Source organism: Cetorhinus maximus, chromosome 30, assembly GCF_964194155.1.
Source record: "Cetorhinus maximus chromosome 30, sCetMax3.hap1.1, whole genome shotgun sequence".
Classification (NCBI taxonomy): Eukaryota; Metazoa; Chordata; class Chondrichthyes; order Lamniformes; family Cetorhinidae; genus Cetorhinus; species Cetorhinus maximus.
In genome coordinates, this window is record NC_135908.1 from 21,709,331 (window position 1) to 21,724,007 (window position 14,677).

A 14,677-nucleotide genomic window follows, 5' to 3' on the forward strand; every position below is an offset into this window, starting at 1 on the left:
CCTGGAAATGATAACCAGCAGTAACATTGATGAGAAATTTCTGTTCTCTGCTTTAAAAAAAGTGAAATTAACATGTTTAATTATTTCTTTTTTTTAGAAACTTCTGTATGTTACCACTGCCAAAGAGCTGATCCGGTTCCCACTGACACAGTGTGAAAAATATGCTGGTGACTGTGCCAGTTGCGTTATGGCCAGAGACCCCTACTGTGCATGGAATCCCAGAGAAAAGAAATGTGTCCCCAGCACAACCAAACTTGAGTACGTCTTGAGAACAGTTTTCTATATTTTAAATGCCTTCTGTTAATTTTTTCAAACCCTCTCCTTCCTCCAGTGCAGCACTGAAGGAGTGCTACTCTGTCAGAGGTACCTTCTTTTTGCTGAGGTGGATGTAAAAGATCCTCTGGCACTAGTGTTATGAAAAGCAGGGGAGTTCTCCACTGGCCAATCCTTCAACCAACATTACTAAACACAAAATTATCAGGTCATTACCACATTGCTGTTTGTGGGAGCTTGCTGTGTGCAGATTGACTGCCACGTTTCTTACATTACAAAAGTGACTACATTTAAAAAACACTTCATTGGTTGTAAAGCACTTTGGGATATCCTGGGATGGCCAAGAAATACGAGTCCTTCTTTCAAAGTCATCAGCGTGTTGAGTCCCACACAAGCTCACCTGTGTCTCACTGAAGAGTTCAATAACAGTGCCCACTACAATCACCCTTTGCAGTGCCCATTACAGTGACCCCCTACAATGTCCACTACAATTACTCTTCACAGTGTCCATTACAATGCCCATTGCAATCACCCTTTACAGTGCCCGTTACAGTGTCCAGTACACTGCCCACTACAATTACCTTTTACGGTGCCCATTACGCAGTAGAGTCCCCATTATCTGGTACAGTGCCCATTACTCAGTACTGATCAGAGAATGAACTTGATGTCACTGCACTGGAAGCCGTTGTAGGCCAGTGAGTACTGGGATGATGGATGAAGAGAAGTTAGTGCAAGTTGGAACACAGGAAGTAGAACCTTCCTCCTACCAAAACATTTTGCGAAACAAATCTTGTAAATGCCAGAGGTGTGAAAACAGAGTGTGGTAATCTGAGGTGCAAAACAACTTAAAGAGAATGTGAGCAGATTGACCATGTGATTGTATTACCCAATTGCTGTGTAGCGCGGGCTACATTGTTAATCAGTAGTTTTAGAATGGGTTTGGCTTTGGCGTTGGTGCTCCATTGCTTGTGTGAATCAGCGTGTGCTTCATTTTACAATGATCTCTTCGTCTAACAACTCACTCAGCAGTAGATAGGCGTGCAACTGTGTTCACTGAGCAAATCGAACCGATAAAAGGAACAAAACACAGAGAATCGGGAAAACACTGCTAAAAGAAAAGTTATTATTTAAATGAATGTCTATCACTGTCGATAATCTCCCTTGTGTCTAGCGTAATGAAGTTATTTAGTGTTAAGGCTGTGAAGGCAGTATTGCACGACAACTAACCTCACAAGGGTAGAATTGAAGACAGCAAAACTCACCAACCCCAGCACGCAGACTAAACCTTTACATCATCTTTATGTTTTTTTTGCAGATATTTTATCCAAGATCTTGAAAATGGTGATCATAAGAAATGTCCTCAAGAGAGAGGTGAGATTGCTTTGACAAACAGTCCCAAGATTCTCACTGTCATTGCCCTGGTCACAGATTCAGCTCTCAATTCATTTTCTAGGTATATCTCACAGGCACAGTGATTATAAAGGTCCTTTGACACTGTGAGTGGATGTTTCTAGATGAGCAGCTCAAAGATAGTGGTGCAAAATGATCAGAAACATTTCTGACTGAACCGCATACACTTTTGCAATGTTGGAAGCTAATCACTTCTACTTTTAAAATTCTAAACATTTCCATTTTTGTTTCCAAGTTATGAAATGACGCCTGGCTTTCCTTCCCCTTTAAACATATGGAGGCCTCACCCCAGTTATAAACTATTCTTGGGGGTGAAATTCACCCTGGGAGGAGGGGTTTATGGCTAAATGGGTGAGAGTATATCAGCCACCTCCACCACATTCTGTCCAATTTCAAATCCTTCTCTACTTGGTGAAATCTGTTTTTATTATTTGTTCACGGATGTGGGCATTGCTGGCTAGGTCAGTGTTCATTGCCCATCCCTAATTGTCCTTGAGAAGGTGGTGGTGAGCTGCCTTCTTGAACCATTGCAGTCCATGTGGTGCAGGTACACCCACAGTGCTGTTAGGGAGGAAGTTCCAGGATTTTGACCCAGCGACAGTGGAGGAACGGCGATATATTTCCAAGTCAGGATGATGAGTGGCCAAGAGGGGAACTTCCTGGTGGTGGTGTTCCCATCTATCTGCTCCCTTATCCTTCTAGGTGGTAGAGGTCATGAGTTTGGAAGGTGCTGTCAAATCAAGCTTGGCAAATTGCTGCAGTGCATCTTGTACACAGTGCACACTGCTGGCCACAATGCACTGGTGGCAGATGGGATGCCGACCAAGGAATCAAGCGGGCTACTTTGTCCTGGATGGTGGTGTTGGAGCTGCACTCACCCAGGCAAGTGGGGAGTATTCCATTCGTCAAACCGAGACCTTCCCTTTCCCACCTAGGAAACAACCTTGATCTCCTCACATGTTGGTTCCAATTTCTGGCCACCAGCTCCTGCAATCTTTACAGAGCTCTTTCCACCAGCTGGCCGATGGGGTGCACATCAATAACTCGTGCAGGTTTGACAGTTGTTTGAACCCTTCACCAGAAACCCACCCGTTAAAATTTCTCCAAAGTGGGGGTGACTTTTACATATTTCTCAGGCAGGAAATTGGGTGGAAGCTCAGTTTGACATCTCTCCTGAATCTGACTCTCCATTGAAGGCATTGAGCGAGTGTAAAACCAGCATTCCAGCCAATCACAAGGTTTGGTTAAATTATTTTCCCCTCATCCTCATCCCCAGGAACAAAAATATATCGATGCAGAAAATAAAATCTCATGGTATAGGGGGTAACATATTGGCATGGATGGAAGATTGGCTGACCAACAGGAAGCAGAGAGTTGGCATAAATGGGTCTTTTTCAGGTTGGCAAGATGGAACGAGTGGTGTGCCCCAGGGATCAATGCTGGGCCCTCAGCAGTTTACAATTTATATCAATGATTTGGATGAAGGGATGGATGGGATAGTTTTCAAATTTGCTGATGACACAAAGATAGGTAGAAAATAAGCTGTGAGGTGGACATAAGACTACAAAGAAGATATAGATAGGTCAAGTGAGTGGGCAAAGATCTGGCAAATGGGGTATAATGTGGGAAAATGTGAACTTGTCCATTTTGGCAGGAAGAATAAAAGAGAAGCATATTATCTAAATGGTGAGAGATTGCAGAGCTCTGAGATGGAGAGGGATCTCGGTGTCTTAGTATGTGAATCGCAAAAGGCTAGTATGCAAGTCCAGTAAATAATAAGGAAAGTAATAGAATGTTATCATTTATAGAAAGGGGAATTGAAATCAAAAGTAACTGCTTCTGTTATCCAGAACACTAGTGAGACCACATCTAGAGTACTGTGTACAGTATTGGTCACCTTATTTAAGGAAGGATGTAAATGTGTTGGAAACAGTTCAGAGAAGGTTTACTAGACTAATACTTGGAATAGGTGGGTTGTCTTATGAGAAAAGGTTGGACAGACTAGGCTTGTATCCGCTGGAGTTTAGATGAGTAAGAGGTGACTTGATTGAAGCATATAAGACCCTGAGGGGTCTTGGCAGGGTGGATGTGGAGAGGATGTTTCCTCTGGTGGGAGAATCTAGAACTAGGGGTCACTGTTTGAAAATAAGGGGCTGGCCATTTAAAACAGGGATGAGGTGAAATTTTTTCTCTCAGGGTTGTGAGTCTTTGGAACTCACTTCCTGAAAAGTCGGTGGAAGCAGAGTCATTGAATATTTTTAAGGCAGAGGTGGATAGATTCTTGGTAAGCAAGAGGGTGATAGGTTATTGGGGGTAGGTGGGTTGCAGATTTCAGGTCAGATCAGCCATGATCTTATTAAATGGTGGAGCAGGCACAAGGAGCTGAATGTCCTACTCCTGCTCCTTGTTCGTATGTTTGTATGTTCATATGCAAAGCACAAGTAATGCAGAGAGCTCTTGCTCTATGGAATGCTTTATAAAAAGGCAGTGTCTGAGGTAAAGATAATTGGAGAGTAGTTTGAAGCTGAGGAAAGTTCATAGCCCTGGGGAGGTTGCAGAGCATTGGGGTTAGTTGGGATTGCCCTAGCAAAGAGCTAGAAGCCCGTACCAATAGGATGCGGCAAATAGCCTCCTGTTTTGTAAATGTTTATGCTTCTGAGTTATATGTCCAAACTGAAATCTTTGCAATAAGCAATTTAAACACTGAAATAATAGAATCTCAACAGTTCAGAAGTCTCTGGTCTTTGAAGAGAGATTTAAAAAGGCAACAAATTAATGATTTCTGTTTCTCCCTCCTAGTTGGATATCACCGTTCCTCAGAGAGAGTCAGTGAAGATACAAACCTCGTCCTTCCTCTGGAGGGAGCTGGCCCTGTGTACCTGTCCTGCCCAAAGCAATCCCATCATGCCGATTACTCATGGAAGGTACAGGACAAGGTGGAGGCCTGTTCTTCGAATGGAGATGAATGTCTGCTCTTCATAAAGGACATCTCTGAAGTCAATAGTGGCCACTACATGTGTAATTCAAATGAAAGAGGACACGAACAGCTTCATATCTCTTATTACATTCAGGGCAGTGGGTCATCAATATATTTATCCAGATATAGTGTTGCTGTATATTCTATTTTGATGACAGTCGCAGCTCTCTTTTTGCACTGAATTTGAGCTACGATTCAACAGGAAAGATAGAAACAAATTGTCCATCGTGGAGAGCTTTCCATCCATCACATTGAGGGCTTCCCTTTCCCACCCAGGAAGCAACCCCAAAACTCCCATTTCCAGTTTTGTTTTGATTACTGTAAAGCATTGTAGATAAAGGCAGGATGAGGCTCTACCCTGAATGCTCCAACCTCCATGGCGAAGTGATCTGTCAATACTCCAGTGACTTGGGTTCCAAATTGAGAATGGTGACCTTGGGGAGGTCTGCTGGTATCTTTTGAACATGAATTGTCAACTTTATTACATGAGGGGAGAAAGTTGGAGGACAAATGTGCTCCCTGCTTGAGAATTTTGATTTATCTTTTGATCCACTTACCAAAACATGAATAAAATAATATTTTGTTTTTATTTTGGCTCCGTCTGGAGAAATCAGGCTGGTGATTGACTTGATTTCTTTCAATTAGTGAAAGAGGTTGGCTCTGGAACCCACCTCCACTTATCCTGCATGTCCCAACTCTATGCTACTCATTGATGCACGCTTCCTGACTGCTTGCTTGCCAAGAAGTGGGCAGTGAGTACCATAGAAGAGCTAACTTGTTAAACCCTTGGGGCAGAATTTTGCTCTTGGCTTGCGGGATCGGCAGGGATGGCGCTGTCACATGAGCAGGGATATATTTTTAATTAAACAAATTAAAAATAAGTTTTTATTTCAATTGTATTTGATTTTGGAAACCTCATCCCACCCGTGGATGAGGCTTCCAAAATAATGCAAAGGCCGCTTGACCTTTTCGCCTGCCCGCCAACCACTGGGTTGAAGGGGTAGTGAAAAATTTAGCACATTTGATTATTTAACAGCCTTCATAGGCCTTTTAATTGGCAATGCGCCCGCTGAGAGCTCCGGTGCGCGCCCGCTGATTGAACTATCGCACGACTGTGCGTTGACGTCGGCATGCTCAGCCAATGTTATCACGCATCATTTCACACTTCGTCGGGTCAGGCGCGCGCCCACCTGCTGAGCTAAAAATTCTGCCCTTGGACTTCTTGATGTGGAATGGTGTTTGTATGGGAAATAAGGTGGGTTGGGACTTGAACCCAGAGCTTCTGGCTCAGAGGCAGGGACACTACCCACTGAGCCACAACCTCTGTACAATTCATGGAACCCATGTAATTCAAAAAAATTGGACTTCAAGATAGATTCTGGTGTACATCCAAGAATCTTGAGCTGAATCTAATCATTAAAAGTAAAGAGACTTTTATCACTTGCTGAAGCATTGTCAGTATTGCCTGGCGATGTCCTACTCACCAGTTTTCTCCCCTCTTCTGAAGATTTTGTCTTTGTTGAAGGGCTGTTCATGAGCACTGGCTACCATCTTGAACCTCACCTGAGTGACTATGATTGATGTGTGAGCAAAAAATTTGAATAAGAAAATTATAAATTAGGCACTGGGAAAAGAGCAAAATGGGTAAATTACCAACAGAGGTGTTGGGAAGAATATCTTTACTTTCCTCTCTTATATAGACTGAGCCTCAGGTTCTCCCTGAGAATTCCCCCCCCCCCCCCCCCCCCTCCCACCCCCTCCTCCCCGCCTCAAGCCCCAGTTAAATTTTACTCCACAGTTCCAATTTTGCAAACCTAATTTCAAAGGAGCTGACGAGAAAGGAAGTCAGGAAATCCCTGAAAGTTGATTTTTCACCTGAAGAAATTTGGGAAAACTAAGTGCATTATAACTGTAACTGTGTAACAAAGCTAACAATGTGAGTGGGATCCTCTATACTATTCCACCCACCTTAGTAATCCAGTGCTAGATCATAACAGAATTGTTTGTGAAGTGCACATTCTCATGGGGTCCTGTAGCAGCCCAATTTAAAGCCAGAATTTGACCCAGTGTATGTCAGAACTTCAGCTCTGGAAAGGATCTCTTTTAAGAAACAATTAGATGGATGGGAGGAGCAGAGTTATTCTGGGTGCTGTTTTAAGATGGGCTGAATGGCCTTCCTTATCTGTCAGCATCTCGTGAGAACAAAACTTCTCACTTGTGAGAGGACATTTCCACATTCCGGCTGTCTGTGTGAAAAATAGTATTATGGTATGATTGCTAAGGGTGGTGGGGAGCTGCATGACTGAGGTGAAAGCATGAGTTTGATACCTGATCAGATTTGTGCAGTGTGAGCTGCTCCTAGCTTTGTGGCTGCTCTAGTGAACTTTAAACAGAGCATGAACATATAGGGCAGTCTGACACTGCAATTTTCAGCATTAATCATGGCGGGGAGTCCTCACGAGCTTTCAAAGATGGCTTGTGGCCTTTAGGTTGCACAGGAGCCTTCTAGATCTGAGCTGCAAGAGTTGGCCACTCACTTCCAATGATGACAGACAGCTATTGCTGCTAAACTGCAGCAATTGAACACATTTAGCATCATGCTCTTAAATGACTACTTCACCTACAAGCTTGTAGCTTTGTTATATTTAGCTTGGAATTTATTTGACGAGCCACTGCAGATATTGCTTAATAGTATAACCATTGTGTGTTCTTTGGAAAAAGACCATTCTTATCCAGGCTGTGAGTACAAATAACAATTGTGTTTTTGCTAGCATGCAACCATAATCGTTTTAACTGCAGTGTTTAGGTGAACAAGATCCTTTCTCATAGCTGAACTAGTCAACTATATCGACCCAACTTCATGGAAGCAGCCATCCTGCTGAAGCCCGCAGCCATTTGTTTCATTTTGAGTGAAATAATAACAGCTTTGAAGTGAGAACTAATTTTTGTTCTTGAAGCTAGCTTCAGAATAACTCTACTAGTCTCATTCTACAACATCAGCATACATTTGCACAGTGTCTTCAAGATAGTAAAATACTCCGAGGCCCTTCATAAGAGCATTAACAAAATTTGACACCAAATCTACAGACCAAGTTCATCCAGGTCTTCATTCCCAAATTGGCCCCATGCCTTTCTAAATAGTTTCACCAAACATTCATCGGAGTCAATTTTCCTTAAAAATTACATAAAATTACTGGACACTGATTTTTTTAAAAAAATTCATTCACGGGTTGTGGGCTTCACTAGCTAGGCCAGCATTTATTGCCCGTCGATGGTTGCCCTTGAGAAGGTGGTGGTGAGCTGCCTTCTTGAACCGCTGCAGTCCATGTGCTGTCAGTACACCCACAGTGCTGTTAGGAAGGGAGTTCCAGGATTTTGACCCAGCGACAGTGAAGTAACAGCGATATATTTCCAAGTCAGGATGGTGAGTGGTTTGGAGGGGAACTTCCAGTTGGTGGTGTTCCCATCTATAGCCAGGGAACGACAGGCCAATGGTAGAGAAACTATTGGAGAAAATTCTGTAGGAGAGAATCTATCTCCACTTGGAGAGGCAAGGATTGATCAGGGATAGTCAGCATAGCTTTGTCAGAGGCAGGTCATGCCTAACAAATTTGATTGAATTATTTGAGGAGGTGACCAGGTGTGTAGATGAGGGTAGTGCAGTTGATGTAGTTTATATGGATTTCAGCAAAGCCTTTGACAAGGTCCCACACGGGAGACTTATAAAGAAAGCAAATGCACATGGGATACAGGGTAATTTGATAATGTGGATTCAAAATTAGCTTAGTTGTAGGAGGCAGAGGGTGATGACAGAAGGATGCTTTAGTGACTGGAAGCCAGTATTCAGTGGTGTACCACAGGGATCTGTGCTGGGTCCCCTATTATTTGTCATTTATATAAACGACATAGATGACTATGTGGGGGGTAGGATTAGTAAGTTTGCGGATGACACAAAGATTGGCCGGGTGGTTAACAGTGAGGTTGAGTATCGTGGGCTACAGGAAGATATAGACGGGATGGTCAAATGGGCAGATAAGTGGCAAATGGAATTTAACCCTGAAAAGTGTGAGATGATACACTTTGGAAGGAGTAATTTGACAAGGAAGTATTCAATGAACGGCATGACACTACGAAGTTCTGAGGAACAAAGGGACCTTGGCATGTGCGTCCATAGATCTCTGAAGACGGAGGGGCAGATTAGTGGAGTGGTGAAAAAGACATATGGGACACCTGCCTTTATCAATTGAGGCATAGATTACAAAAGTAGGGAGGTCATGTTGGAGTTGTATAGAATCTTGGTGAGGCCACAGCTGGAGTACTGTGTACAGTTCTGGTCACCACATTCTTGGAAGGATCTGATTGCACTGCAGGGGGTGCAGAGGAGATTCACCAAGATGTTGCCTGGGATGAAACATTTAAGTTATGAAGAGAGGTTGGATAGACTTGGGCTGTTTTTGTTGGAGCAGAGAAAACTGAGGGGCAACCTGATCGAGGTGTACAAGATTATGAGGGCTATGGACAGGGTGAATAGGGAGCAGCTGTTCCCCTTAGTTGAAGGGTCAGTCACAAGGGGACATAATTTCAAGGTGAGGGGCAGGAGGTTTAGGGGGGATGTGAGGAAAAATTTTTTTACCCAGTGGGTGGTGACGGTCTGGAATGCACTGCCTGGGACGGTGATGGAGGCGGGTTGCCTCACATCCTTTAAAAAGTACCTGGATGAGCACTTGGCACATCATAACAATCAAGGCTATGGGCCAAGTGCTGGTAAATGGGATTAGGTAGGTAGGTAGGTCAGGTGTTTCTCATGTGTCAGTGCAGGCTTGATGGGGCAAAGGGGCTCTTCTGCACTGTGTGATTCTGTGATTATGGTGCCCTTTGTTCTTCTAGATGGTAGTGGTCGTGGGTTTGGAAGGTGCTGGCAAAAGAACCTTGGTGAATTCCTGTAGTGCATCTTGTAGATGGTACACACTGCTGCTACTGTGCATCAGCGGTGGAGGGAGTGAATGTTTGTGGATGGGGAGGCAATCAAGCGGGCTGCTTTGGCCTGGATGGTGTCAAGCTTCCCGAGTGTCGTAGGAGCTGCACTCATCCAGGCAAGTGGAGAGTATTCCATCACACTCCTGATGAGCTATAATAAAATAAAATATAGAAAGTTTTGCTTGAAATGCTTATTTATGTGCACATAAATGCATATTTGTGATATTTTTGTATTTATTTTGTGACTAACTTGAAGATTTTAGTATTTTTTTTAAAATGTGAATTAAATTTCCTGTTTGTTGATAGATTGATGTACATTCTTAAACCTGTTCAGAACTCTGTTCCTTGGTGTCCAAATACTGGTGACATTTTTGATACTTGTGAAGAGCTGATGGTCTCTGTCAACTTTTTGCTGCCACTGAATTGTCTGAAACACGGGAACCTGTAAAACTCGTTGCACGACTGCAATGCTAATAACTTGCAGGTCCTTGTGTACGAGGAGGGGAGGTGGCAGTGGGGCATTGGTGGGGTGAGGAAGTTGTTGCTAGTGGGAGAAGATTGACTGACTTCACTCTGATCTCTGCTGTCCAGACTGTGGGGGAAAGGTCTGGTTTCTCTTTAGCTCCATGTCCCAGCAATCCTGAGCATTAGAATGAGAGCTGGAAGTTGATGAATAGAAATTGTGGTCCCTGAAGAACTGCTGAAAAAAAATTGCTCATCATTCCGCTATTTAAGAAAAGCAGGGAGAGCGGAACCAGGGTATTAAAGGCTGCAGTTAGCCTAACTTCTGGTGTTGGAAAATTACCACTGTCTGTAATTAATGATGGAGTGGTGAACATTTTGAAACCTTTTTCAGCTGGTCAAAGAGGCGGCATGGATTTGTAAAGGGTGCCTCATGACTGGGAAATCTTTTTGAAGAGGTGACTAAGGTAATGGGCAGGGGAATGCCTATGGATGTTATTTATATAGACTTCCAGAAGGCATTTCATAAAATCCCACATAAGGGATTGTTAGTTAAAGTTGAAGCTCTTGGAATTGTGGGCAAATTACTGATCTGTTTAAAAGTGACAGGAGGCAGAGCGTTGGGATTATGGACAAGTATCTAATTAACAGGATCACTTTCTACAAGGATCTGTGTTTCAGTTTGAGATTGTAGATGTCTAAGGGAGCGATAATTTTACTGCATGAAAAGGATGCTGATTCTTTGGCATGTTGACTCTGATTGTTTTCCATGGAGAACACACCAGGGAACTATTGTTCCTTCACACTTTTGCTAAAACCAAAAAAGTCTTGACACGTTCCCTTTGCCTGCAGAGGATAGAGGATAGATTTCTGTTAATCAGTGGTGTTAAGGAACTGGAGGAAAAGTCAGATATCTGAAGTTAAGTCATGGATCAGCCATGATCGCACTGAATGGCAGAAGAAGCTCAAGGGACTAATTGACTAGCTTTTTTGGTAAAGCTTGCATAGAATACAAGCTCAATGTTTGTTCATGGAATTTGTAAGTGAGGTGTGTGATTTGCACTTTAAACAACTTGCCAATAAAGCTAGCATTTGTAATGCAACTACATACGCCTCAACTTGTTAATATGTGACAAAATGAAACTCAGACAAGCGTTTAAATTTCAACCTCTCTCATTTCTGCAGATGTGCTATTTTAAGTGCTAACACGCATAAGCCTTGGTGTTATCTGTCACTTTTCATTCTCTATCCCAACAAAGCTGAAAGTAAATTTATAACATTTCATTTTAAAGTTAACTGCTTGTGAGGAACTCTTTTGTTCCAGCCAGTTAAAGTGAGAAGGGGATCTGAGACTTTTTTTTCAATTGCTCGCCAGGCAAGGAAAGAAGCATTGTTATACCTAGTTCTGTCTAAGGACAAATGATACGAAGGGAGTAAAACATTTGGGAATTTTTTTTTCTTCATTAATGGGAAATGTGTGCTGCTGACAGAGCCAGCATTTGTTGCCCATCTCTAATTGCCCTTCATTCTAGGGAGCTACATTCCAGAATGTAACTCAGTGGCTTGATAGGCCATTTCAGAGTATTTATTTTTGCATGGGATGTGGGCATCACTGACAAAGCCAGCATTTGTTGCCCATCCCTAATTGCCCTTGAACTGGACATTTCCGAGGGCAGTTAAGAGTCAACCACATGGTTCTGATTCTGGAGTCACATGTCGGCCAGACCGGGTAAGGACGGCAGATTTCCTTCCCTGAAGGGTATTAGTGAACCAGATGGGTTTTTACAACAATTGATGATAGTTGTCATGGTCACCATTAGAGAAACTAGCTTTATATTTCAGATTTGTTGATGGAATTTAAATTCCATCAGCTGATATGATGGGATTTGAACCCATGGCCCCAGAGCATTAGCCTAGGCCTCTGAATTACTAGTCCAATGACATTACCATTATTACCATCTACCCCACATTGTGTGGGCCTGGAGTTACATGTAGGCCAGGCCGGGTACAGATGGCCGATTTCCTTTCCTGGATGGGTTTTTACAAAAAAAATCCACTAGTTTTGTGGTCACAATTACTGATACTAGCTTTTTATTTCTGATTTATTAATTAACTTAATTTAAATTCCTGATCTGCCTCATATCTCAAACTCAGGTCTCCTCTTCGTTAGTCCAGGTCACTGGATTGCCAGTCTAGTAACATAATCACTATGTCACCAGACTGCCAATAGTACCCACAATCTAGTCAAGTTCATACTGAAAATGGACATTGATGGGTCACTCTCATGCAATGGCTCAATATCCTTCTAAAGTGTAGTGAAGAGAAGCCTGTGACTCTTTGATCCTCTAGCGTGGCCTGGACTTATGGGAAGGGAAAACGTCACGGTCTAATGTATTCTGTAGGAAAGCGTTCTTGTATCCATTGGGTAGAATTTTCCGGCTCTGTTGGCATTGGGCACCATGGCGGGGGGTGGGTTGCAATATGGCAAGAAGGCCAAAAATCAGTTTGATGCCAGCGGGGAAAGCACAATGCGATCATTTAATGGTGTCCGCCATGGCGGAACGCCAATCCTGCTGGAGGCTGCCGTGAACCTGCTTTGCATGCCGCTAATGGGATGCAAAGTAAGGCTTGACCAGAATCGTTCCTCCCACACCGGATTTACCGTTACGCCAGTGGGAAAATACGCTGGCCCAGAACACATCTGGACAAGTGTGACGTGCAGAAGCCAGGACTTAACATTAGGGCCTCGCTCAGATCACGGACATCTGAGGGGCAGAAGAGGTTAGAACCCTACAGCTACAGGACCCTGGGGGAACACATGTATCGCATGCTTGGTGAGACCTCATGGACATGGCCCAGCTGAAAAGCAGCTCACAGAAGGTGAGAGGTCACCGTTGATGTCTTGGGTTTGCTTTGGAACATCATGGTCTTGGCCATGGGCTGCTACGGATGAGGTGGGGGTGGAGAGGAAGTCCAGTTGTGAGTGGGTCAGGAAGGTGTACTGTTGGGGATAAGGTTGGGACGGGGGGTGGGGAGAAACGAAGGCGTCGGGAGGGGTTGGGAGGGGGCGACAAAGGTGTCAGGGGGATGAGGTTGGGAGGGGGAGGAGGGAGTTTGGGATGGAGGGGGCATAAGGGACTGAGTTTGTGGGGGAAGAAGTTCGGAGGTCGGGAAGGACTTCGGGGGGTGCGGGGGGAGGAAAGAGTTCAAAAGAGGGAAGGAATTTGGGGGAGGAAGGAGTCTGGGGTGAGGATGGAATTTAGAGGGGGGAAGGAGTAAGTTGGGGGGGGGATGTCCAGGTGAACATTCAAGGGAGGGGTCTATGGAGTCAATGATTGCCTCCTGGGGAGCAATCTGAGGGTGGGTGTGGTAGTAGGGAATGGTGAGTATGAGAGGGGGCAGATGACCAGACAAGTGGAAATGGGAGGGTGAGGGTGCGACGGTGGCAGTAGAAGGGACGGTGGGTGGGAAGGTGGAGGTTGGGTGGGGGGTCAATGTGGATGGGGGTGGGATTCTCAGGAAGGTGGGGAACGTGCACGTTCACCTGGGCATCCTGGAAAGACATGGGCTCTGGTTGGTAGGTGATGGTGGGGAGGTGGAAGGTGATGTCAGTGGGGTTAACAGTGTTGGAGGAAAGGGCACGAGTGACTGGGTGGGGGGAAAGAATGGGGGACTTTGAGAAACTTGACTGCAACCATGTTTTTCAACTCGAAAGTGAGAGGAGCCTCATTTTGGATGGGCACAGGTGCTGCATGGGAGCTTGAGCAGTGGGTGGGCGGAGATGCAGGTCAGCGCAGATGGGCAACTGAAAGAGAACCCCAGCAGGCAGCTTTGAAAATGAGATGAGTGTGAGGGAGGGAGGTTCCGCGTATGTGGGAGAGTGCTTGCATGAGGCTTCGAAAGGGAATGCCCCACACACACACACACACACACACACACACTTCTCCCTCCAGAATCACTCGTGGTCTGGCTGTGTGCAGCTGAACTGCGAGTGGTGGAGGGATGCAGTGGAAGGACTTGCAAAGCCAGGAAATGAAACCGAAAGACACCATTGCACATTATTCAGTGAAAGTGAATATATTTCCAGATTATAAAGTGACAAAATGTGTTCATTCATACAAGCACTTGTGATCAGAAATTCTTAACTTTCCTAGGCCTACCACTTGTTCTGTGTGCTGCCCTGATATCCGCAAGAGGATGGAGACAACCTGTGCAATGGTTGGCCCTGTTGCCTCTGATGACTTCAGCGTGGGTCCTATGGAGAGCCAAGGCCTTGAGGGCCCTGGCTTGCTTTCGCTGTCCTCCTGTGAGCCAGCTGCTCCCTCTGCAGTGACAGAGGACGAGGTTGAGGGGGCCACAGGAGGGAGGGGACAGTCTCTGAGGTGCCTGAGTGGAGGATCCAGGGGTGTCTATCTGCTGCTCCTCCTCCCTTCTGGGACTTGAGGGCCCCGGCCTGACTCCATGAAGGAAGGAGCATCTGGAGGGACTTCGAGGTGCCCCTTTTCTCTCTCACATTGCCACTGCAGGAACTCATTCCTCTGACTCGCATGTCACTCTGCTGAGGGCTTCCAACAGCTC

At 44.7% G+C, this 14,677-nt stretch overlaps 1 protein-coding gene across 4 annotated transcripts in view; it reads left to right on the forward strand.

The window, feature by feature from the left end:
• The window catches only part of LOC144670137 (semaphorin-7A-like), a 101,750-nt gene extending 90,545 nt beyond the window's left edge, over positions 1-11,205 (forward strand). For all 4 annotated transcript variants that reach the window (XM_078532602.1, XM_078532601.1, XM_078532600.1 and 1 more), the window contains 3 exons: positions 98-258; positions 1,589-1,644; positions 4,483-11,205. In XM_078532602.1, coding sequence (XP_078388728.1) covers positions 98-258; positions 1,589-1,644; positions 4,483-4,841 — 576 coding nt within the window. In that variant the 3' untranslated portion in view covers positions 4,842-11,205. The remainder of the gene's footprint in view (positions 1-97; positions 259-1,588; positions 1,645-4,482) is intronic.
• The last annotated feature ends 3,472 nt before the right edge of the window (positions 11,206-14,677 follow it).